The 24,692-nt window shown below is 54.7% G+C and overlaps 2 protein-coding genes across 5 annotated transcripts; both read left to right on the top strand.

The window, feature by feature from the left end:
* The first annotated feature begins 1,953 nt into the window (after positions 1 to 1,953).
* Positions 1,954 to 8,919, top strand: LOC147652197 (maestro heat-like repeat-containing protein family member 7). 2 transcript variants are annotated; one of them, XM_086898264.1, is made up of 15 exons: positions 1,954 to 3,853; positions 4,075 to 4,139; positions 4,244 to 4,393; positions 4,735 to 4,883; positions 5,113 to 5,260; positions 5,486 to 5,673; positions 5,756 to 5,893; positions 6,161 to 6,275; positions 6,449 to 6,586; positions 6,841 to 7,017; positions 7,147 to 7,302; positions 7,464 to 7,565; positions 7,863 to 7,965; positions 8,224 to 8,280; positions 8,557 to 8,919. In XM_086898264.1, the coding sequence occupies exons 1-15, from the start codon at positions 3,736 to 3,738 to the stop codon at positions 8,658 to 8,660; spliced, it is 1,908 nt and encodes a 635-aa protein (XP_086754390.1). In that variant the 5' UTR covers positions 1,954 to 3,735; the 3' UTR covers positions 8,661 to 8,919. The 2 variants fall into 2 exon arrangements, with proteins under 2 accessions (XP_086754390.1, XP_086754391.1); XM_086898265.1 differs by lacking the exons at positions 7,863 to 7,965; positions 8,224 to 8,280.
* Positions 8,920 to 9,324: 405 nt separating this feature from the next.
* Positions 9,325 to 16,262, top strand: LOC147652196 (maestro heat-like repeat-containing protein family member 7). 3 transcript variants are annotated; one of them, XM_086898262.1, is made up of 15 exons: positions 9,325 to 11,184; positions 11,406 to 11,470; positions 11,575 to 11,724; positions 12,066 to 12,214; positions 12,457 to 12,604; positions 12,830 to 13,017; positions 13,100 to 13,237; positions 13,505 to 13,619; positions 13,792 to 13,929; positions 14,184 to 14,360; positions 14,490 to 14,645; positions 14,807 to 14,908; positions 15,206 to 15,308; positions 15,567 to 15,623; positions 15,900 to 16,262. In XM_086898262.1, the coding sequence occupies exons 1-15, from the start codon at positions 11,067 to 11,069 to the stop codon at positions 16,001 to 16,003; spliced, it is 1,908 nt and encodes a 635-aa protein (XP_086754388.1). In that variant the 5' UTR covers positions 9,325 to 11,066; the 3' UTR covers positions 16,004 to 16,262. The 3 variants fall into 3 exon arrangements, with proteins under 3 accessions (XP_086754388.1, XP_086754387.1, XP_086754389.1); XM_086898261.1 differs by having other exon boundaries at positions 10,430 to 11,184; positions 12,457 to 13,017; XM_086898263.1 differs by lacking the exons at positions 15,206 to 15,308; positions 15,567 to 15,623 and having other exon boundaries at positions 10,660 to 11,184; positions 12,457 to 13,017.
* Positions 16,263 to 24,692: the final 8,430 nt, after the last annotated feature.

Here is a 24,692-nt window from a genome sequence, read left to right as displayed (position 1 = left end):
GCACCCCTTCCAATGCAGGATATTCTATAATTTTGATTGATTGTGAAAAAACAACTGCAAGAAAGGGCAATACAACAGGATGAGAAGTACTCTTAGATAGTGGAACACTACAGTTTAAAGAGTTGACCTTTTCTTGCCTGCTGCAAGGAACTACTCAGACAGATCGGTCTCACTGTTTCTATTTCTCCTGTAAGTTTTTTCATTCTATCTCATCCAATCATTTTAAAAATACTATGTAAAAAGCTAAGACTCAGAAAAGCTTTAATAATCGTAACAGGGAATGACAAGCAAGGAAAAATATATGTATTTGATCCCTCCATGTTTAGCTGCACTGAACATTTTGTTTGCAGTGTGCATATGCATTTTATACAATGGAAAATTGCATGAAATATAGAAAGAGGAAAATATGAAAATGGCTCTGAGAGGCTTCGGAGAGGCTTTAGTCTAGTAAAACTCTTGAGAGGCTACCAATGGTAAAACCTGAAAAAACAGAGCTAAGCATGGCCAGAGTCCAGCAAAGCAAATCAGTTTATGCATAACGTTTCCAAAAGATTGAAGACTGCAAATCCTATGTATCCAGAATGAAAATCCCATCCTGAAATCACCACACATCTCATACATGGTAGCAGATAGCTAACTGTAATCAGTCACAAACAGGGCATTCAGCACGGTTGTGCTGCGAGGTGAGATTCCTTCTTCTGTTGCCAAGACAACTCAATAGATGCTAATGGTGTAAGTTTATTTGGCAGCACTGCTCTATACCACAATGTGGATATTAACAGGGGGCCTTCAGGCAGTCATAAAATATTTAGATTTTTTATTTTTGCCATTTTTTAAAGCAGGCGTAATATACAAACAGGTATTAAATGAATGTTGGAGTCTGTCAGGACAAGGAATTGACAAAGGACTTTGCCCCAGGCCCTTGAAAGATCTCCGTAGTTACGGTGAGCGAGAGCTCACCCACAATGCCCCTGAAAAGTTGTATGTTAAATTTGCTGGAAAGTTCTACGCTTTCCTTGTTATTATTGGTTGAGATTTACTGCATTATTTTACATAATCCTAATCCCCAGTTTTTATTTGTTCCTTTCCCTCAAACTCTGCCCCCAGCCTATATTATAGACTTACTGTAGCACCCTGAACCCTGGCATTTTGTGTACATCCTCTTACTGTGTATGGTTTATGCATTTGTTGTTTTACTTATTAAAATATTTTATTTTTGGGTCACACAATTGTGCCCATTCCTCTTTATTACTGCCACCCTCAGAACTCACACCGATTATCTCTGAGGTAACACCCAGCCAGACCACCCGGGCCTGGCTAGAAATGAACACTGCTGTCCATGGAAAATTATTAGTACTCCAAAAAAAAATTCATAATGCTAATAAAAGTAAGTGTACAGATCAAGTGAAGGCTGGATTCTGGACCAGAGTGCCCCAGAAAGGCAAGAAAGTTCTCTGTCTTTATGCATTTCCTTTGTGTGGACTCTCAGTTGCTGGGACACTGAATTGCTATACAAGAAAAGGATTGCCTTAACACCCCCGTTTCCTCAATTACCAATACTCTGGAATTATTCAGCCTTTCAGCAGAGGGTAGAAATTCAATGTTGAAAGTGATTTTAAAAACACTTGCAAAAAATTCAAGATGTCACCTTGCATCACCTTGCATGCTCAGCACAGCAAGCAGCTGAGTCCCACAAAAGCTTTTTAAGACTTCAAAATCCACTTCTCATGTTTACAAAAGTCAAAATAGGCCAGAAAACCACAGAAACACCATCTGGCACCTGGACTTGTTGACTCGGACCTTTTTTAAAACTTCTTTATTGACAGTGACTAGGAAGCCAGATAGTGGGATGGAGGGCAGACTGCTCAGGCTGTTCAAAGGGCCTGCACCTGCCCCAGCACAGCAGCCTGAAGAGCACAGCAGTGCTCCAGCCCCACACAGACACGGGAGGCAGGGCAGAACCAGAGGCCATCATGGCCTAACAGTGAGCTTTGGGTGTGCCTAAAAGCAATTGGAGCAGCAGCAGCAGCAGCAGCGGAGTGGCTGAGACTCAGAGGCGCGACCGTGCTGGGTGTGGGTCTGGCGGTTCAGCTCTCCCCACAAGCGAGGAATCGCAGCCCCTGCCTCAGAGCCAGTCAGAAAGCCAACCAAGTGAGACCAGAGGCTGGGGAGCCTTCCCACCTCTCTTGGCCATGGCTGAAAAACACCACTGCGTCTTCCTGCGCCTGTGTTTGGCGTGTGCTGAGCCCAGAGGCGGCCAGCTCGTGCTCTGTTGTCCCAAGAGCGTTCTGGGCGGGCACGGGAAGTGCTGTGTGCACAGTGGAGCCTCCTGGAAGGTGCTCACGAGAAGCTCCTGTGGGAACAGGGCTCTGCTCTCCGGCTGGGAACAGCCTGGATTTGCTGCCGAGACCGCAGGCAGGAGTTGAGGCACGTGAAGAGGCAGCGGGCAGCTCGTGTTTGCAGGGGACGTGGGGCTGTGCACCAAAAGCAACATGGGGAAACAGACTTGGGGGAAAGAAGGAGGTGCTCAAGCCGGAGTGCCTGTGTTGCAAGGAGCAGAAGTAATTCAGCCTTGCTAGGGTTTCTTAAGTGTGGCTTGGTGTTCCCCAGGAAATGTACAGAATTGGGAGAAACGCCTTTGGAGGAGAGGGGCTTGCTTCTCCAGGAAAGTTTCCCCAGGAGCCCCCAGTGAGGCAGGTGCAGCTGTCTCCCTTTGGCTCCCTGCGCTCCTTTCAGTCCTTGAGGCCTGCTGCACTTGGCAGAAGGGCGTGGGAAGGGAGAAGGCCGTGAAGGGCAGCTCTGGCATCTGCCTGGGCCTGTGCAGACCAAGCCAAGCACCTGCGGCAGGGTGCGATTCCCTCTTTGAGCATGGGTCTGAGCCAGATCATCTCTGTCCAGCTGAGAGCCCCAAAGCTCTTTCATGGAGAGCTGTGAATTCAAAGGCCTTTACGTGCACACTAATGCCATCTTCCCTATCTGGTGTATTTTAACTCGTGGGAAGTTTGCCTTTTGCTTGCTGGAAGCTGCTCTGCTCCAGGGCCAGCCCCGAGCAGGGCCGTGCGGGCCAGGCACCGTGCAGAGTCCTTCCCTGAGCACTCGGGCGCTCTTGGTGTGTCCCGGGTTGTTTAATACACTTGGGCAGTGGATTCCTTCCAACCCGGGGCACTTTGGGAGGGGTGGGGGCAGCCCCAGGGCACGTGGCAGCATTTCCAAGGGCCCTTGGTGACACGGGGCAGCACGGTCACCATGGAACGCAGTGGGACGGGGTGTCCAAGCAACCCTTTGTGACACGCGCTCACACAGCTGCTGGTGGCAACGCGGCCACGCCAGAGCGCTCGGAGCTCGCGACGGGACAGGACGGGAGAGAGCGGAGCTGTGCGGAGCCCTCGCACAGCCAGCTCGTTCGTTGCTGACCCGGAGCCTTTCCGAGGCGTTACTCCTGTGGCTGGCCTTGCGGCCAGACCGCGGGCCTTGGTGCCTCGGAGCTTTCCGAGGCATCTCCCATCCCTGCGGCCGGTGCCCTCGTAGCCAGGCCGTGGGACTTGGTGGCCTCAGTCGTTCACGAGGAGCGTCCTGTCATTGTGGCAGGACCCCTCGGGACCAGAGTGCAGGACTTGCTGTCCTGCAGCTCTCCTGAGGCTTCTGTGTCGCAGGTGCCTTGAAGGCACGACTGCGGCACTGCTTGACTTGCCCGAGGCATCTGTCTGGAAGGTGCCCTCGAGGCCAGACAGCAGGATGGCGGGCAGAGGGTTCAGCCTGTTCAAGGTGCTTCGGGGCAAGAAGAAGAACGGCCCAGCAGCAGCCCCAGCACAGCAGCCTGAAGAGCCGGAGCAGCTGCAACCGCTGCAGGATGGTGAGTGGCAGGGTTGGGCCGCAGGGCTGGGGCCTGCAGCCAGCTTGGCCCCATAGCCCAGCCCCTGAGGAGATGCCCACAGACAGGACTGAACAGGGGCCGGCCGTGCTCTGTCCCCTGGGTGTCCGGGGGCTGTCCCTGCCCGCGGAGCGCAGGGCTGGGCTGTGTTCTCCGGCCTCTCCCGCAGCCCCTCAGCTCTGGCTGCGCTTGCTCTTTGCCAGATGCAGGGAAGGGCCGGACACAGGAGCAGGAACCCACCCGTGGCCGCTTCCGCAGAGCACTGCAGGTACCTGCGGCCATCCCCACCCGGGCCGGGCCTGCTCGGCCGAGCTCTGCGCTTGCAGCGTTGCATGCAGCGTCCCTCTCTTCCCGCCCTTCCTTCTGCTGCAGGTGTTGCGGGGGTTCCTGCGCATTCGGCGTAGGAAGAGCAGCGCCGCTCCGACCAAGGGCTCAGCCCAGCCCGACTCCAGGCTGACCAAGCTACAGGCAAAGCCTGATGCCAGCACAGCGTCCGCTGAGCGCGCAGCCAACCCTGCCCAGGTAATGGCTGAGAGCAGGCTGAAGGCCGACATGGCCCTGACTGAGGGCATGGCCACCACAAACACCCCCCCACACACACAGCATCTGCAAGACAAGATGTGGTCTCCACCAGGTGTGGATTTTCTCCAGGAGAAGGGTGTTTCTTCTCCGCAGCAGGTACCCAGCCTGGGGCCAGGGCTGAAGGCCTCCCAGGATCGTGTGGCCCCTCAAGCCACATCCACTGGGCCTCCCTCAGCCTTTGAAGGCAGCACAGTGCGGCGAGAAGGCAAGCCCTTCTCGGGGGAAGCTGGGAAAGTTGCTTCCATGGACAGCACTCCAAATCTTGTCCATGTCTCCTCCAGGTGCCAGCCATGGTGAGGGACATTCACCAGAGACTCGTGTCCTGTGTCTCTGTGGATGCCAGGCTGCAAAGAGAGATTCTGACGCTGGCTGAAGAACACCCTGCCCATGTGGTGATGAGCCTCCTGCGCTGTGCCCCATCGTGCGACGGGTACGGGACACAAGTGCCTCGTGAGCTCGGGGCTCACCGGCCTGCACGGCCCATCGCCCTGTACAGCCTGTCCAGCGGGCTCTGCTGGACACGCAGAGAGCTCCGGGCCCCTCGGGCCCCTCTGTTTCCTCAGCCTGCTGCCATGCTCCCTGCCTGGTCCTCAGGGCACCGGGACTCTGTCACAGTACTGCACAGGGAACAGTACTGATGCACAGCTCTTGTCCCACAGAGCTGCCGCACTGATGTGGAGAGCCATCGGCTCATCAGAACCCGCAGCGGAGAAGGTGCTTCCAGAACTGCTCTCTGTGATGGAGAGCAGGCCACTACACTGCATGCTCTTCTCCGTTGTGGACAACAAGGCCGTCTTTTCACTGGCTGTGAGTTTCTGGAGCTGGCCTTTGCTCGCCCTCTAGGACACCCTTCCAGCAGCTCCCCATGCTCTCCCTGCCCTGCAGCTCCCTGCCTCAGGCACTGGGCTCAAAGCTGGGCTGGGGGCAGGCTCAGGGGCAGCAGGCCGGGCGCTCCCCCTGCCTCTCCCCTCGCTCCCTGCACAGGGACACCTCGGCAGTGAGCGCTGCCTCAGGGCACTTTGTCTTTTGCAGGCAACTGTGGTGCTGTGGGTGATTGCTCACGAGCCCGAGTGGCACGAGGCAATCGTCCTTCATTCCGCTCATCTCTTCGTGGCTCTGCTCTTCCAAATTTTCAGCACCACACAGCAGATACCAGAGGACGTTGAGAACTTCTGGAGAGTGTGCCAGGAGGAACACCGCCTTCCCACCAACCCCAGCAGGTCTCAGTTGTCCTGTCCCTCCCATGCCCTTGTGGCCAGGGCCAGGGCTCCCAGCGTGACCTGGCCTTTGCTCGGCACACAGGTTTGCAGTGCAGACCATGAAGGCTCTGCTCTGCCAACTGCGCGGGCAGAAGGAGCTGGTGGCTCTGGAGCGCAAGCGGGTCTGGGACACGCTGCTCTGTGCCGACACCCAGCACTATGCAGCGGGTCTGCTGGCCAGGTGAGTCCCCCTTCTCCCCGCCACTGCCAGCATTTGTGCCCTGTGCCTGCACAGTCCTCGTGGTTGTGGGCAAGAGAGCCTTGTCACCGAGGGACGGCCAAGCAGACTGGAAAAGGCTGGGAGATGAGGGTGCCCAGGAGCAGCCGCCTCCCAAAGGGCCCGTGTCCCCTCACGGGGTGCTGGGAAAAGATCGTTCCTCTGTGACTCAGTCCTGGGAGACGTTTGTCCACCCGGCTCATGGCCTTGCTGCTTTTTTCCCCCTGCCAGGGAGATGCGCCGTGGCTTGACCCCCTTGTGTTCCCGCATTGCCTTGCACCTGCTCAGCCTGCTCATTGGGAGGAAGCCACGCTGGGATCTGCCTGCCCTGGCATTCTTTGTGGAGGTGAGCCTGAGGGCCAGCGCTGCCTCGCTGAGGCTGCCTCCCAGCTCTCTGGCCTCTTGGAGCTGCAGCCGCCTGGGACGGTGCCCACGCTCGGTGCTGCTGCCTGTGCCCGGCCCTGTGCGCTTCCAGGCTCCTGCCGGCCCCGTCCCCTGTCACTGCCCTGTGCCTTTCAGGTCCTGGAGTGTCTGGACTTGAGCAAACATGGTGAAAGTGCCATGATGGTCATGTCCAGGCACCTGCCAAGCGAGTGCAGGGACAGGCTGCGCCTGGAGCTCAGAGGCCTCGTGGTGCTCAGCAAGGAGCCCTCGATGGTGAGACAGCGGGCAGTGGCTGAAGCCGCGCTGGCAGCGTGGGGCTGTGGAACGCAGCCCCTCGGGCTTGGCTGGGCTTCAGGAGCTGAGGCAGCTGCTCCCAGCTCTCCTGCCTCCCGCTTCAGCTGCCCGACTACCTCGGACAGGCCTTTGGCCTCTGGGCCCCGCAGCAGCTGGGTGGGGCTGCAGGGCCGGGGCGCTCTTGGTGCTGCAGCGGTTCACGGCTTCACAGCACAGCCTTGTCTTGCACACAGAGCGCAGGAATACGCGGCCTGTACCAACACCTGGTGGAGCAGCTGGCTGACCCCGACGGAGACATGGTCGCGATGACCCTCTCGGTGCTCCTGCATATGCTCCAAGAGAAAGACCTCAAGATACCCAGTGCCGCCGCCCAAAAGCTGTCTGAGCCACTCCTGCCACACTTTGAGAACGTAAGGCTCCGTGCCCCCAGCCACGGGCACTGGACGCTGTCCACAAACGTTGTGCGTGCGCAGTTCTGGGCCTTTGGCCCGGCAGGCCCAGAGTAGCTGCTGCTGCTGAGGTCTTCTCCTTTCCTCCAGGACAACAGCCACGTGCAGCTGCTTGCCATTCAGCTCTTCGGCAAGGTGATGGAGCAGGTCATGGAAGAGGGGAAAAAGCCTCTCACGAGAATCGTGAGCCAGAGCCTGCTCCCTCTCTTCTTGCGCTGGCATGACGAGAACTGGCGCGTGGCGAAGGTGAGCTTTTGTGTGACGCCGCTGCTGCTGCTGCATCCCTGGCAGGGGGCTCGGCTGCCTCCAGCCCTGGCACCTCGCGGCCTCCAGCCTCCCCCTGGCCTTGGCACAGGGACGCGGGTCCCGGGCCCTGGTGCCACCTGCGGCTCTCTGCTGCTCTCCAGGCATCTCGCCAAACACTGCTTTGTGCGGCACGGTTCCTGAGGAGGAGCGATCTCGAGGAGCTGCTGACGAAGGAGCAGCGGATGAAGTTCGCCGAGTGCCTGGTAAGGACGGCCTGGAAGCCCCAGCCACGGCCTGGAGAAGCCCCCTGTCCCCGGTGCTCAGTGTCTGGGGTGGCAGCCGGCCCCCTGCTCGGCGCTACAGCCAGGGGCGCCGGCCTGCGCCCCACACGCCGCTCCCTTCCCTGGACCCCGGGCTCCTCCGGCGCCGAGCCGGGTGCCCACGGAGTCCCGGCCCGGCCTCGGGGCTGTGCGGGCCGGGCAGGCCGGTGCTGGACGCGGGGAGGGCCCGGCCGAGGGGCAGAGCCCGCGCCGAGCCTTCCCTGCTGGCGCTCTCCGCAGCTGCTGGAGGACGAGAGCCGAGCGGCCGAACACGTGCGCTGGGCCCTGCCGTGCCTGCAGAGCCCGCAGAGGTGCCTGCGAGAGGCGGCCGTCAGGTTCATCGGTGAGCCACGGGCCCGCCGTCCCTCCCTGCCCCTCTGCCCGCCCGCTGCCCCGGCGGCGGGAGCCGGGCCCGGGCCGCTGCGGCCCCGCCTGCCCTCGGGGCTGCCGCCGCCCTCCCGCAGCCGAGCCCTCGGGCGCCGGGATGCGGCGGGTACCGGGCTGAGCCCGGCCGGGGGACGAGGCCGCGTGGCCGAGGGCTGGCAGCGCCCGTGCGGGGCAGCCGTGCCGCCTGGTGCCGCGACACGCTCTGTGTTGGCAGGGGTCGCCGGGGTGCTCATGATGGGGCAGAAGGAGGAGCTCCAGGTGCTCAGCGAGGGTGAGTGAGGGAGGGCAGCCGCGTGGCAGCTGCAGATGCCGGGCACGGAGCTCCAATCCCTGCCCGGGCTGCGGGGGGCTCGGCTCCCCGTGCGGCCGAGGGCCCGAGGGCGGTGCACGGACAGCTCGCAGGGACACGGCGGAGCCGTGGCCAGCACCTTGCGGCCGATGCCCTTGGCTCCCGCTCCCTCCTGCCATGGCAAGAGCTGGCCAGGAGGCTTTCCTTGGACTCCCACAACCCGGCCTCTGACCGTGGCTCTGTTCCTCTCTCTCCCAGCCCTTCAAGCCCTCCGGGAAGATGAGAGCCCCTCCTTAATGAGCCAGGTTGTCCAGCAGACCTTTGACAGAAGATCTGCTCAACTTCGTCTGCTGGATCAGTAGAACCGGTGTCCCTCGGCGACCTCCAGATCCCACTGAAGATGGGACCACCTGCAGAGCAGAGGGGACCAGCTCCAGCTCCAGCTCCAGCTGATGCTGGTCCTAGCTGAACCTGTTGGAAGCTCCAGGACCTCCTGCATCTCTCTCCCTGTTGGCAGCTCCCTCCCTCCAGCCCTTGGGCCCTGCCCATCCCCTTTTTTCCCTCCCAGCTCACCCCTTCGCTTTGCCTTCCCCTATTAAACAGTTTGATTTCTTCACTTTACCCACGTCTCTGTGGAGCTGAAGTAGCACAAAACCTGAGCCCTGGGACACGCAGGGCCCCGCTGCCGTTCTCTTCCACGCTGTGTTTTGTGCACGGACACAGAGGAACGAGCTGAGGCTGCAAAGGTCCCTGTCCTGCAGGTGCAGCAGCACAGTATCGTGCAGTTCAAGGGCATTCTGAGCACGCTGCAGGGGACAAGGACCCTGGCTTTTAGAAGAGCCAAGCTGAGTATGCTCTGATCCCAGTCGTGAGGGATTCCATGGCGAGCACTGACGGAGGGCAAAGGAGCTTGCAGGGTTGGAAATTTTCACAAAGAGCTTCCTCCAAGCACAGCAATGCTCCGTTCCTACACAGACACAGGAAGAGGGCAGAACCAGAGGCCATCATGGCCTAACAGTGAGCTTTGGGTGTGCCTAAAAGCAATTGGAGCAGCAGCAGCAGCAGCAGCGGAGTGGCTGAGACTCAGAGGCGCGACCGTGCTGGGTGTGGGTCTGGCGGTTCAGCTCTCCCCACAAGCGAGGAATCGCAGCCCCTGCCTCTGAGCCAGTCAGAAAGCCAACCAAGTGAGACCAGAGGCTGGGGAGCCTTCCCACCTCTCTTGGCCATGGCTGAAAAACACCACTGCGTCTTCCTGCGCCTGTGTTTGGCGTGTGCTGAGCCCAGAGGCGGCCAGCTCGTGCTCTGTTGTCCCAAGAGCGTTCTGGGCGGGCACGGGAAGTGCTGTGTGCACAGTGGAGCCTCCTGGAAGGTGCTCACGAGAAGCTCCTGTGGGAACAGGGCTCTGCTCTCTGGCTGGGAACAGCCTGGATTTGCTGCCGAGACCGCAGGCAGGAGTTGAGGCACGTGAAGAGGCAGCGGGCAGCTCGTGTTTGCAGGGGACGTGGGGCTGTGCACCAAAAGCAACATAGGCAAACAGACTTGGGGGAAAGAAGGAGGTGCTCAAGCCGGAGTGCCTGTGTTGCAAGGAGTAGAAGTAATTCAGCCTTGCCAGGGTTTCTTAAGTGTGGCTTGGTGTTCCCCAGGAAATGTACAGAATTGGGAGAAACGCCTTTGGAGGAGAGGGGCTTGCTTCTCCAGGAAAGTTTCCCCAGGAGCCCCCAGTGAGGCAGGTGCAGCTGTCTCCCTTTGGCTCCCTGCGCTCCTTTCAGTCCTTGAGGCCTGCTGCACTTGGCAGAAGGGCGTGGGAAGGGAGAAGGCCGTGAAGGGCAGCTCTGGCATCTGCCTGGGCCTGTGCAGACCAAGCCAAGCACCTGCGGCAGGGTGCGATTCCCTCTTTGAGCATGGGTCTGAGCCAGATCATCTCTGTCCAGCTGAGAGCCCCAAAGCTCTTTCATGGAGAGCTGTGAATTCAAAGGCCTTTACGTGCACACTAATGCCATCTTCCCTATCTGGTGTATTTTAACTCGTGGGAAGTTTGCCTTTTGCTTGCTGGAAGCTGCTCTGCTCCAGGGCCAGCCCCGAGCAGGGCCGTGCGGGCCAGGCACCGTGCAGAGTCCTTCCCTGAGCACTCGGGCGCTCTTGGTGTGTCCCGGGTTGTTTAATACACTTGGGCAGTGGATTCCTTCCAACCCGGGGCACTTTGGGAGGGGTGGGGGCAGCCCCAGGGCACGTGGCAGCATTTCCAAGGGCCCTTGGTGACACGGGGCAGCACGGTCACCGTGGAACGCAGTGGGACGGGGTGTCCAAGCAACCCTTTGTGACACGCGCTCACACAGCTGCTGGTGGCGACGCAGCCACGCCAGAGCGCTCGGAGCTCGCGACGGGACAGGACGGGAGAGAGCGGAGCTGTGCGGAGCCCTCGCACAGCCAGCTCGTTCGTTGCTGACCCGGAGCCTTTCCGAGGCGTTACTCCTGTGGCTGGCCTTGCGGCCAGACCGCGGGCCTTGGTGCCTCGGAGCTTTCCGAGGCATCTCCCATCCCTGCGGCCGGTGCCCTCGTAGCCAGGCCGTGGGACTTGGTGGCCTCAGTCATTCACGAGGAGCGTCCTGTCATTGTGGCAGGACCCCTCGGGACCAGAGTGCAGGACTTGCTGTCCTGCAGCTCTCCTGAGGCTTCTGTGTCGCAGGTGCCTTGAAGGCACGACTGCGGCACTGCTTGACTTGCCCGAGGCATCTGTCTGGAAGGTGCCCTCGAGGCCAGACAGCAGGATGGCGGGCAGAGGGTTCAGCCTGTTCAAGGTGCTTCGGGGCAAGAAGAAGAACGGCCCAGCAGCAGCCCCAGCACAGCAGCCTGAAGAGCCGGAGCAGCTGCAGCCGCTGCAGGATGGTGAGTGGCAGGGTTGGGCCGCAGGGCTGGGGCCTGCAGCCAGCTTGGCCCCATAGCCCAGCCCCTGAGGAGATGCCCACAGACAGGACTGAACAGGGGCCGGCCGTGCTCTGTCCCCTGGGTGTCCGGGGGCTGTCCCTGCCCGCGGAGCGCAGGGCTGGGCTGTGTTCTCCGGCCTCTCCCGCAGCCCCTCAGCTCTGGCTGCGCTTGCTCTTTGCCAGATGCAGGGAAGGGCCGGACACAGGAGCAGGAACCCACCCGTGGCCGCTTCCGCAGAGCACTGCAGGTACCTGCGGCCATCCCCACCCGGGCCGGGCCTGCTCGGCCGAGCTCTGCGCTTGCAGCGTTGCATGCAGCGTCCCTCTCTTCCCGCCCTTCCTTCTGCTGCAGGTGTTGCGGGGGTTCCTGCGCATTCGGCGTAGGAAGAGCAGCGCCGCTCCGACCAAGGGCTCAGCCCAGCCCGACTCCAGGCTGACCAAGCTACAGGCAAAGCCTGATGCCAGCACAGCGTCCGCTGAGCGCGCAGCCAACCCTGCCCAGGTAATGGCTGAGAGCAGGCTGAAGGCCGACATGGCCCTGACTGAGGGCATGGCCACCACAAACACCCCCACACACACACAGCATCTGCAAGACAAGATGTGGTCTCCACCAGGTGTGGATTTTCTCCAGGAGAAGGGTGTTTCTTCTCCGCAGCAGGTACCCAGCCTGGGGCCAGGGCTGAAGGCCTCCCAGGATCGTGTGGCCCCTCAAGCCACATCCACTGGGCCTCCCTCAGCCTTTGAAGGCAGCACAGTGTGGCGGGAAGGCAAGCCCATCTCGGGGGAAGCTGGGAAAGTTGCTTCCATGGACAGCACTCCAAATCTTGTCCATGTCTCCTCCAGGTGCCAGCCATGGTGAGGGACATTCACCAGAGACTCGTGTCCTGTGTCTCTGTGGATGCCAGGCTGCAAAGAGAGATTCTGACGCTGGCTGAAGAACACCCTGCCCATGTAGTGATGAGCCTCCTGCGCTGTGCCCCATCGTGCGACGGGTACGGGACACAAGTGCCTCGTGAGCTCGGGGCTCACCGGCCTGCACGGCCCATCGCCCTGTACAGCCTGTCCAGCGGGCTCTGCTGGACACGCAGAGAGCTCCGGGCCCCTCAGGCCCCTCTGTTTCCTCAGCCTGCTGCCACGCTCCCTGCCTGGTCCTCAGAGCACCGGGACTCTGTCACCCGTTCCCACTGTGCAGCTGCACAGGGCACGGTACTGATGCACAGCTCTTGTGCCACAGAGCTGCCGCACTGATGTGGAGAGCCATCGGCTCATCAGAACCCGCAGCGGAGAAGGTGCTTCCAGAACTGCTCTCTGTGATGGAGAGCAGGCCACTACACTGCATGCTCTTCTCCGTTGTGGACAACAAGGCCGTCTTTTCACTGGCTGTGAGTTTCTGGAGCTGGCCTTTGCTCGTCCTCCAGGACACCCTTCCAGCAGCTCCCCATGCTCTCCCTGCCCTGCAGCTCCCTGCCTCAGGCACTGGGCTCAAAGCTGGGCTGGGGGCAGGCTCAGGGGCAGCAGGCCGGGCGCTCCCCCTGCCTCTCCCCTCGCTCCCTGCACAGGGACACCTCGGCAGTGAGCGCTGCCTCAGGGCGCTTTGTCTTTTGCAGGCAACTGTGGTGCTGTGGGTGATTGCTCACGAGCCCGAGTGGCACGAGGCAATCGTCCTTCATTCCGCTCACCTCTTCGTGGCTCTGCTCTTCCAAATTTTCAGCACCACACAGCAGATACCAGAAGACGTTGAGAACTTCTGGAGAGTGTGCCAGGAGGAACACCGCCTTCCCACCAACCCCAGCAGGTCTCAGTTGTCCTGTCCCTCCCATGCCCTTGTGGCCAGGGCCAGGGCTCCCAGCGTGACCTGGCCTTTGCTCGGCACACAGGTTTGCAGTGCAGACCATGAAGGCTCTGCTCTGCCAACTGCGCGGGCAGAAGGAGCTGGTGGCTCTGGAGCGCAAGCGGGTCTGGGACACGCTGCTCTGTGCCGACACCCAGCACTATGCAGCGGGTCTGCTGGCCAGGTGAGTCCCCCTTCTCCCCGCCACTGCCAGCATTTGTGCCCTGTGCCTGCACAGTCCCCGTGGTTGTGGGCAAGAGAGCCTTGTCACCGAGGGACGGCCAAGCAGACTGGAAAAGGCTGGGAGATGAGGGTGCCCAGGAGCAGCCGCCTCCCAAAGGGCCCGTGTTCCCTCACGGGGTGCTGGGAAAAGATCGTTCCTCTGTGACTCAGTCCTGGGAGACGTTTGTCCACCCGGCTCATGGCCTTGCTGCCTTTTTCCCCCTGCCAGGGAGATGCGCCGTGGCTTGACCCCCTTGTGTTCCCGCATTGCCTTGCACCTGCTCAGCCTGCTCATTGGGAGGAAGCCACGCTGGGATCTGCCTGCCCTGGCATTCTTTGTGGAGGTGAGCCTGAGGGCCAGCGCTGCCTCGCTGAGCTGCCTCCCAGCTCTCTGGCCTCTCGCAGCTGCAGCCGCCTGGGACGGTGCCCACGCTCGGTGCTGCTGCCTGTGCCCGGCCCTGTGCGCTTCCGGGCTCCTGCCGGCCACGTCCCCTGTCACTGCCCTGTGCCTTTCAGGTCCTGGAGTGTCTGGACTTGAGCAAACATGGTGAAAGTGCCATGATGGTCATGTCCAGGCACCTGCCAAGCGAGTGCAGGGACAGGCTGCGCCTGGAGCTCAGAGGCCTCGTGGTGCTCAGCAAGGAGCCCTCGATGGTGAGACAGCGGGCAGTGGCTGAAGCCGCGCTGGCAGCGTGGGGCTGTGGAACGCAACCCCTCGGGCTTGGCTGGGCTTCAGGAGCTGAGGCAGCTGCTCCCAGCTCTCCTGCCTCCCGCTTCAGCTGCCCGACTACCTCGGACAGGCCTTTGGCCTCTGGGCCCCGCAGCAGCTGGGTGGGGCTGCAGGGCCGGGGCGCTCTTGGTGCTGCAGCGGTTCACGGCTTCACAGCACAGCCTTGTCTTGCACACAGAGCGCAGGAATACGCGGCCTGTACCAACACCTGGTGGAGCAGCTGGCTGACCCCGACGGAGACATGGTCGCGATGACCCTCTCGGTGCTCCTGCATATGCTCCAAGAGAAAGACCTCAAGATACCCAGTGCCGCCGCCCAAAAGCTGTCTGAGCCACTCCTGCCACACTTTGAGAACGTAAGGCTCCGTGCCCCCAGCCACGGGCACTGGACGCTGTCCACAAACGTTGTGCGTGCGCAGTTCTGGGCCTTTGGCCCGGCAGGCCCAGAGTAGCTGCTGCTGCTGAGGTCTTCTCCTTTCCTCCAGGACAACAGCCACGTGCAGCTGCTTGCCATTCAGCTCTTCGGCAAGGTGATGGAGCAGGTCATGGAAGAGGGGAAAAAGCCTCTCACGAGAATCGTGAGCCAGAGCCTGCTCCCTCTCTTCTTGCGCTGGCATGACGAGAACTGGCGCGTGGCGAAGGTGAGCTTTTGTGTGACGCCGCTGCTGCTGCTGCATCCCTGGCAGGGGGCTCGGCTGCCTCCAGCCCTGGCACCTCGCGGCCTCCAGCCTCCCCCTGGCCTTGGCACAGGGACGCGGGTCCCGGGCCCTGGTGCCACCTGCGGCTCTCTGCTGCTCTCCAGGCATCTCGCCAAACACTGCTTTGTGCGGCACGGTTCCTGAGGAGGAGCGATCTCGAGGAGCTGCTGACGAAGGAGCAGCGGATGAAGTTCGCCGAGTGCCTGGTAAGGACGGCCTGGAAGCCCCAGCCACGGCCTGGAGAAGCCCCCTGTCCCCGGTGCTCAGTGTCTGGGGTGGCAGCCGGCCCCCTGCTCGGCGCTACAGCCAGGGGCGCCGGCCTGCGCCCCACACGCCGCTCCCTTCCCTGGACCCCGGGCTCCTCCGGCGCCGAGCCGGGTGCCCACGGAGTCCCGGCCCGGCCTCGGGGCTGTGCGGGCCGGGCAGGCCGGTGCTGGACGCGGGGAGGGCCCGGCCGAGGGGCAGAGCCCGCGCCGAGCCTTCCCTGCTGGCGCTCTCCGCAGCTGCTGGAGGACGAGAGCCGAGCGGCCGAACACGTGCGCTGGGCCCTGCCGTGCCTGCAGAGCCCACAGAGGTGCCTGCGAGAGGCGGCCGTCAGGTTCATCGGTGAGCCACGGGCCCGCCGTCCCTCCCTGCCCCTCTGCCCGCCCGCTGCCCCGGCGGCGGGAGCCGGGCCCGGGCCGCTGCGGCCCCGCCTGCCCTCGGGGCTGCCGCCGCCCTCCCGCAGCCGAGCCCTCGGGCGCCGGGATGCGGCGGGTACCGGGCTGAGCCCGGCCGGGGGACGAGGCCGCGTGGCCGAGGGCTGGCAGCGCCCGTGCGGGGCAGCCGTGCCGCCTGGTGCCGCGACACGCTCTGTGTTGGCAGGGGTCGCCGGGGTGCTCATGATGGGGCAGAAGGAGGAGCTCCAGGTGCTCAGCGAGGGTGAGTGAGGGAGGGCAGCCGCGTGGCAGCTGCAAACGCCGGGCACGGAGCTCCAATCCCTGCCCGGGCTGCGGGGGGCTCGGCTCCCCGTGCGGCCGAGGGCCCGAGGGCGGTGCACGGACAGCTCGCAGGGACACGGCGGAGCCGTGGCCAGCACCTTGCGGCCGATGCCCTTGGCTCCCGCTCCCTCCTGCCATGGCAAGAGCTGGCCAGGAGGCTTTCCTTGGACTCCCACAACCCGGCCTCTGACCGTGGCTCTGTTCCTCTCTCTCCCAGCCCTTCAAGCCCTCCGGGAAGATGAGAGCCCCTCCTTAATGAGCCAGGTTGTCCAGCAGACCTTTGACAGAAGATCTGCTCAACTTCGTCTGCTGGATCAGTAGAACCGGTGTCCCTCGGCGACCTCCAGATCCCACTGAAGATGGGACCACCTGCAGAGCAGAGGGGACCAGCTCCAGCTCCAGCTCCAGCTGATGCTGGTCCTAGCTGAACCTGTTGGAAGCTCCAGGACCTCCTGCATCTCTCTCCCTGTTGGCAGCTCCCTCCCTCCAGCCCTTGGGCCCTGCCCATCCCCTTTTTTCCCTCCCAGCTCACCCCTTCGCTTTGCCTTCCCCTATTAAACAGTTTGATTTCTTCACTTTACCCACGTCTCTGTGGAGCTGAAGTAGCACAAAACCTGAGCCCTGGGACACAGGGCCCCGCTGCCGTTCTCTTCCGCGCTGTGTTTTGTGCACGGACACAGAGGAACGAGCTGAGGCTGCAAAGGTCCCTGTCCTGCAGGTGCAGCAGCACAGTATCGTGCAGTTCAAGGGCATTCTGAGCACGCTGCAGGGGACAAGGACCCTGGCTTTTAGAAGAGCCAAGCTGAGTATGCTCTGATCCCAGCCGTGAGGGATTCCATGGCGAGCACTGACGGAGGGCAAAGGAGCTTGCAGGGTTGGAAATTTTCACAAAGAGCTTCCTCCAAGCACAGCAATGCTCCGTTCCTACACAGACACAGGAAGAGGGCAGAACCAGAGGCCATCATGGCCTAACAGTGAGCTTTGGGTGTGCCTAAAAGCAATTGGAGCAGCAGCAGCAGCAGCAGCGGAGTGGCTGAGACTCAGAGGCGCGACCGTGCTGGGTGTGGGTCTGGCGGTTCAGCTCTCCCCACAAGCGAGGAATCGCAGCCCCTGCCTCAGAGCCAGTCAGAAAGCCAACCAAGTGAGACCAGAGGCTGGGGAGCCTTCCCACCTCTCTTGGCCATGGCTGAAAAACACCACTGCGTCTTCCTGCGCCTGTGTTTGGCGTGTGCTGAGCCCAGAGGCGGCCAGCTCGTGCTCTGTTGTCCCAAGAGCGTTCTGGGCGGGCACGGGAAGTGCTGTGTGCACAGTGGAGCCTCCTGGAAGGTGCTCACGAGAAGCTCCTGTGGGAACAGGGCTCTGCTCTCTGGCTGGGAACAGCCTGGATTTGCTGCCGAGACCGCAGGCAGGAGCTGAGGCACGTGAAGAGGCAGCGGGCAGCTCGTGTTTGCAGGGGACGTGGGGCTGTGCACCAAAAGCGACATGGGCAAACAGACTTAGGTTAAGGAATGGCATTCTAGCCAAGAAGAGGGAATTTATATTGTTGTATGAATTGTGTATGAATACACCCTACAAGTACTGACTATATAGCAATGCACTTTAGCGCTTCATTACACTAGATTTAGTGAAAGGTGAAACATATGGTCGGGTCTTAACATAAAATTAGATGCAACACCTTTTTTTCCTGTAAAGCAATTTTCAGGAGATAAAGATCTACAAATGCATTAGAAAATACATGTTCTATCTATACTTTTAAAGCAACCTTTACACTACTGATAGATGGTATGGTTGGAAATAGCTGAAGGAGATCAGCTCTGTCCAAACATATTTCTTAGTGTTATAGATGAGTGTGTTTTTCCAGTAGCTAGGTAACCAGAAACACTTCCCTCAGCTTGTTGGCCTTTGGACTTTTTCATTTTAAGTAGAGAAAAAGTGAAAAAGAAGAAATTTGGTTAATAGATGTCTGTGGTAACAAGATGTACACAACTTTGTCTCCTCAAGGGTGGACCTGCCCCTGCAGTTAATATGCAGCTGAAACTTGCTTTGTTCTGTTGTTGGACTGCTTTGGAATTCTGCTTGGGAATTCCCTCATTGGCGGTTTTGAGGCTCCAAGTGGGTTGAACTGCATTTTTAGTCACTGAAGTGCACCGGAAAATGCAACTAGATCCTCAGTTTGACCTTGAAAAATGAAATGCTTTGAAGTGTAGGATTTGCTTCACAGCAGCAATATAAGAACTGTTTCTGCTGGGCTTTAATTTGGTATTGTCTGAAGCTCTTTTATATTTCCAGAGGACATTTACTTTCAAATCTGTAGGGAAATCCAGATTTCCAGACATTTATTTTCAAATATCCGAGGAAAAGGAACTAGTTTTCTATTCCAAACACATTGAAAGGCAACAGAACATAATTCTGTGGTTTTGCCACTGACATTGCCTGTTGAAATAATAATGGTTATTTTTAATGAGAACAGAGAGGATTTTTTGAGCTGCAGTGCGAACCAGAATGATTCCATCATATCTGTCCTTAGATTTCTGAGTGGTTTTGCAGAGAAAAAGACGCAAGTGATTCCAGAGATTTCTAAATTTTGTGCTAGAAGGGGAAGATGTTCATAGCAAGAGTATATGGTGAGATTTTAATGGGATATATTGTTTCATGTAATACCTCTTAGTTGTATTTTAATAAAGACTTCAAAATGTGTTTGGAGGATGTTTCTGCATATACGTTTCACCTCTATTAACTGCGAAGATAATGGACTTTTTCCTATTAGTTCTGTGTACTAATTTGCCATCTTTAAAGACTGCAATAAATATTTACATCATCGATGACATTAGATATCAACAGAAACATTGGTTTGGATATAAATTAATGAAAATAAATGCATCTATACAAGCCCTTTAAAAGGAAAAGTTCAGATGTAAATCAATCCATCTTGAAAAAGAAAAGAAAGGACTCAATTTCCCTAGAAATTGGATATCAAATTCACTTTCTAGCTTTTATTGAGTATTGCTTTTTCTTTTCCCTCTGACATTTTAGGCTTTCTGTAAGAGGCACTGATGTGTTTTCTGCCCAGTGTTTTCTGTTTGGCGGAGCTTTTATCACAGGCATACAAACCTTTTCTCCCCAGAAAATGTTTCCAGATCAATGATTCCAAGCGATCTGTACAGAACCCAGAGGTGCCAGAATATTGATTTCCTGCTCAGGACCAGAGAAGAGCAAATCAGGATAAGGTAGGAGAGAACAGGGTTGATGTGAGGTAGAGAAGCCCTTCCACAGGGAGTGGGGCAGGGAGTGCGGCTGGGCACACCCGGAGGAGCAGCAAGGGCTGCAGACAGCAAGGATATTTGGAGGTGTGTGTCTGGGAAGGGTGAGGATGGCAGCTATCCAAGTGGGGGAGCAGCTCACTGCCCTGCACAAGCACAAGGACTGACACAGGTCTGTGTGTGTGTGAGGGCACTGCTCAGAGCCCTGCCACACGTAGATGTTGCTGGGTGTAAGGGTTGGCACAAGCCCCTGGTGCAGCAGTGAGAGAGGCGGCCTTTCCAAACTACATTATTTTGAACTGGGAGCACAATAAGGTTTCAGAGTCTTATCTACATGAAACACAAAGTCAGCCACCATCATTCTTGTCACAGCAGCCTTAAAATCAGGGCTCAGCTCTGCCTCTCCTGTCATCCTGCTTCCAGCCCATTCCAACTCACAATATGTCCTAGTGTGTGTGATGATCTGGTATTTAAGTTTATTGACAGTAGGAAACATTGTGGTCTTCCACATTGAGCTTCTGAAGCCTCACAGCAGTTATTTAAACAATCTTCATTATTTTCAGATAATTTCAGTGCATAATTTTATGTTGCCAGACTGGGAGTTAAATAGTTCATCCTTCATAGTTTAAGGAGTTCTCACATTTCCACATGGTTTGGCTACTGAAGATTGGAGTCTGTGCCCTACTTCCTTATCTTATAACACACTCTAGAAAACATAGTCTTAGGTTTGCTGATTATTTTCTTTGGCCTATGGAGCAAGCAGTCAGATAAAATTCTGGCTTTGACCAAGAAATTTGCAGTAGACATGAATTCAAACAAACAATTCATTTCAAACTTCAGGCTGAATGCAAAATTAAATTTCTGTCTTAGAATCCTTTACAGTTCAGGTGAAATCAATGGTGTCCTCTTGCATGTGCAGAATGATACAGCCACCAAAAATGATGCATTTTCCTAGCAGCAGCTGAGTCATGAGCAACAGGTAACAATTAGCAGCAAATAAAACCCCACATACATTCCAGCCCTTTTTCCCTGTGAACATGCCCATGTCTTGGGATGGTTCACTGCAAAGGAATAAACAATGAAATTGCGTAAAAGACAGCTCATCTCAGCTGTTTGAGAAAACAAGGGCCAGTTTAGAATGAGTTTTGGTAACGAGAATGCAACTGCTATAAAATACACTGTGTGACACTAAACGACTTGATCCTGCTTAGTCTTGCTTTCCATAGCTGTTGCTCTAATCTTTGGACAAAGGAAGATGTTTTAATCTGAATCATTATCTTTAATTAAAGAAACAGTAGCAAAACAAAGGATTCACACTTAATGATTTATCACTGGAACCAGATAAGAAAATGCATGAAGAAATCCTTTATAACTGTTAAGCAATGTATAGCGTACCTCTCATTTTAGGAATCAGCTATTTCTTGTTGACTTTGCCAAACCCAAAATTCTGAAGAAGGCTTAAATGGTCAGTTAAAAATCTTACATTTTTAGTAGTTCTTTTTTGATGTGCAGTACTGATTTTTATAATTAATTTTTCCTGATACCCCAGTGGTTCTCCAGGAGGGCTTTCTGAAGTGTAAGATTAATGTATTATTTTAGTAGAAGTTCTTATACACACACATTCATGAGCACTAGCAAGCAACAAAACCAAACTGGTAATAAGTTCTTTAGAACCTCCTCAGACAACAGAATTCAGACTGTAAACGGAATTTCTAGAGCATGCAGAAGGTCCAGTTCCTTATTCATTAGCACTCATATTCACCCCTCTCAGCCTAAGGGTGGGGAAAGGAAGTCAGGATGACAGCCTTTGAGAGCCTGGCACTCTCAGCAGAAAGTTGTCACCCATGCAGTGGATGGCAAGAGGTAATTGAAATGGCAATTACTGTAACACAGCCAACCACACCAGCGTTTACAAGTCAGGCTTAAGGGCCCTGAGAACACCGATTTCCTCTTTGTGGAAACCAAGGGCAGGATGCTGCCATCCTTCCAGGGCAACCTCATCCCTGTCACATCCCCACCCCAACAAAGCTTCCAGGCAGGCAGGTACTCCTTTCCCTTCCCTTTTTGGGGAATGCAGAGGGAGGGGAAGGAGGGAGCTGCACTGCTTGCTCATACCTCTCACATTATATTAACACATTTTTGGTACTTAATGTGGCTAGCTAGAAAAGGGGATGGGAATGCTGCCCTTGGTCTGGGCCTCGTTGTCTTGCAGCTCCTCTGGCTTTTCTTGCTACAAAAAAAGAAAGAGAAGAAAACAAAAATGGCAAAAGAAGAAAAAAGGAAATGAAAAAGAAAGGAAGAATAAAACAAGGGATATTGGAAAAAGCAAAAAGCAAAGGCAAATCTGTTTCTCTGAACTCTTTCTTTTCTCTGTAGAGCCAGATCTGCTGCAAGTTAGCAGAAGGTGTTGCACAACTCTGTAGTTAATCAACAGAACTGGTATAATTTTTATTTAATTGCTCATAAAATAAAGCAAAATTAAATAGTTTGCCTGGTACTTCCCAGTCCAGCTGTCTTCAAGTAAGCATTTTCCAAGGAATTAAAAGATTAAGTGTATTTTCCTTGTAACTGAGCAGACATGCAGCACATCTAACTCTACTGTTATGCAGTTCATCACCACCACGTATATGTAGGTTTTTCTGTTATCTTTATTACCTATTCTTAATGATAGCTGGTTTCTAACTGAAAAGTCCCTGTTTCTGAGACTTATTTTTTTGTGTTTTTTTCATTGTATTATCATACTTGTCTCTTTATGGCCACTGTTTTGTGTGTTACTGGGCAAACTCCCCTGAACCCTGGAGAATGCTATGGCTCCCACTGGCAGGGACCCTGGAGGGAACCTGGGAGCCCCAGTGATGGATGTGGAAGCTCCTGGGAGCTGAGCAGGGTGCCACGGGCTGCAGGGTGCTGTGCCCCCCAGCACCGCCTGCCCTGGAGCAGGAACACCATGGACACAGAGAGCTCAGCCCATATCACTGCCCTGAGCACTGGGGAAATGTGTGTCTGCCACTGCTGGCTGAAAATTAAGGTAATCAACTGCAGGGTGCGTTTCTGCTCTTCTAATATAGCCAGCTAATTACATTGAGCTATAATCACCTAATGCTAATTTCGACATGATACGGTGAGTGAAGTTACATAGAACGTTAACGCTGGCTTAAGGTACTTGGAAGATCTGTTTCCTGGGAAATCAGTAAGGAGTAGAAGCATTTACTCATGCATATATGTATTGATAGATAGACAGACATAGATAGATAGATGATAGATAGACAGATAGATAGATAGATAGATAGATAGATAGATAGATAGATAATCTAAAGATCAAATAATTTTTTCATGCTTTAAGACAAAGATTGGTACAGATTTCACCAATGTCAGCTACATAATAGTGCCCAGACTGTTGCAGTAGTACCTGTGCCATTTGTGTGTTTTATAGATCCTATTTATTTTTTGGATAACTGGGGAAAAAAAATGAATCCCATAGCTACAATCAGATAGCTTCACTGGAATGCATTGTTCAAGCACACTATTCCTCTAGACATCCTTTCAAAGTAGCAATATAATAGGATATTGACTGCATATGAATTGATGGAAAGAATAAAGGCTAGTTGTGACCAAATCATTGAACTTTTCTGATTCGAGTTTTGATCAATAATGTATTAATTTAGAACCCTGAGCAGAAACCTTTTACCTTTTTCTCCCTCTCACACTTTCTATCTTTCTTTTATCAGTCTCTTATCTCTCAGCATTCAAAAGGAGCCCCATCATGGTTCTGTGCAATGGAATGGAGGCAGTGGAATTGTGAAAGGTTACCAGATTGTAACTTTTATATAAAATGTGTTATTGTGTTGCTGTGAAAAGACTTTTTAGTTATTGCAAGATACCAGAGAATTGTGAGCCAACTTTGGAGTACTCACCCTCTTATTATCAAACTAACAGCAAACACCATCTTTTCATCTGCTGCCGTCTGCCTTGGCTGACGTTTTTCATGTCCCAGCCAAGCTGTAGGATTCTTAGCTCTAGGCACCCTCTCAGAAATGCTCAGATATGTATTTTTGGATTATTGGATTCTGGAAAATATAATTTCTGTCTGGTGGTAGCAAACAAAATGGAAGGGATTAGATTAGATAGTGTTTCACATGTAACAATGTACTTAGTTATTACAGGAATTACCAAGAGTATCTAATATCTAAATATTTTTCAATTGTTTTCATGGAAGGTAGGGAAATCACAGAGCTGATAAACTTCTCTGTGATTTAAGAAATCCTATATCCTGTATGTCATAAATTCCCTCTATGACTGTGTGCAAGTCATTGTGATTGCCAGTTAAAAAAGCCCTGGAGAACCATGTTTAATCTCAAAAACATGTCCTTGTTTATGCAAAAGGGGTAACATGTGCCTAATGTGAAACTAATGCCTTTGTCTTTCTGACCAGGAAGGGGACTCTTTCTGTGCCTATATTAATTATATCACTCCAGTTCAGAAGATCACATTAACAGCCAAGTTTTTTTATTTTTTTTCTTGCCACTGGAAATGAGGAACTCTGAGTAATTCACTGATCTGTCTTTCCACTTCAGGCTGTAGTCTATGTAAAGTTCCTAATTTGTTATATAATGGAAATGTCATCTAATGTGATGCAGCCTGGTGCCACTGTAATACAAGTAATAAACAGCAATATCTCATAATCTAATGGCTTTTTTCTTCTACAAATAAAGTAAGTGGCAAGGTCTTATATAAAGATTCAAAGGGAAAAAAAGATACATCGTGGTTCATATATTTTCATAATTAGTCTCACAATGACCTGCAAACATGGTCTAATTTTTGTGATTACCTGATCAAGTGAAGTAGATCTCTGTAAAGTCTGTGATCTGCAATTACTGGAGACAAAAGTGCAGTACATTTGCTGTGCATGCTTTAGCTTGCAATGAACAGATTGCTTCAACGCATTTTTGTCCAAACTTCTTAAAGCATTTTGCATAGAATTCATAACTGTTAGGAAAGAATTGGAGAAGTGGAAAGGATTCTTTCACACAAAATATCTCATAGCTCATGTGAATTTTTTAATTAATATTACATTCCTATAAATATAGTTACAGCTGCAGTTCATTTTGAAGTTAATGGATCTGCTCACATCACATAATCATACTGGGAATGTATTAATGTACAAACATCCACACGTGAAATCATCCTAATCTGGTAGGTTCTTTTTATTCTCTTTATCTAAAAGAGCATCCAATCTCTAAGTGCAAGAATGGATCACGGAGAGGTCAGGGAGGAATGCTTGAAGTATTTTGGTGTTCTGTTTCTGGTCAGAAATACATTTTTAAAGTAAATTTTATGAAAACATTATGCCAACCACATGCTGGAAATGACGTTTTTCAGTGAACACAGTGCTGTATCTGTCTCTGCTTGGGAGGAGGTGAAAGCAATTAGTGCAGTTCAGATCCAAAGCCAGACAAGACATGCCTTGCCATGTTCCAGTGCTGATGGGAATTCACAAACAGGGAGCTGTGTTCAAGCAGATTTGGTTGGTGTAGCTGAGGAGAGAACAAAACTCATCTATTGACATGACTTTAGAGCACTGATTCCCTATATCCATCTCCCCCTTTAAAAGCAAGACACTGCTATTTGATTTGAACATAAAATATTAAAATTGAAGGAAGGGGAACTGGACTTGACCTTAACAAGGAGACTCATTCCTCCTGCCCTACACTGCTCATCAAGGCAGCAAGGAGGGAGTCAGAGATCCTTCC

The sequence above is a fragment of the Cyanistes caeruleus genome, chromosome 7 (assembly GCF_971803275.1).
Source record: "Cyanistes caeruleus chromosome 7, bCyaCae1.hap1.1, whole genome shotgun sequence".
In the NCBI taxonomy this organism is placed as follows: Eukaryota; Metazoa; Chordata; class Aves; order Passeriformes; family Paridae; genus Cyanistes; species Cyanistes caeruleus.
This window is presented reverse-complemented; position numbering and strand designations above follow the sequence as displayed.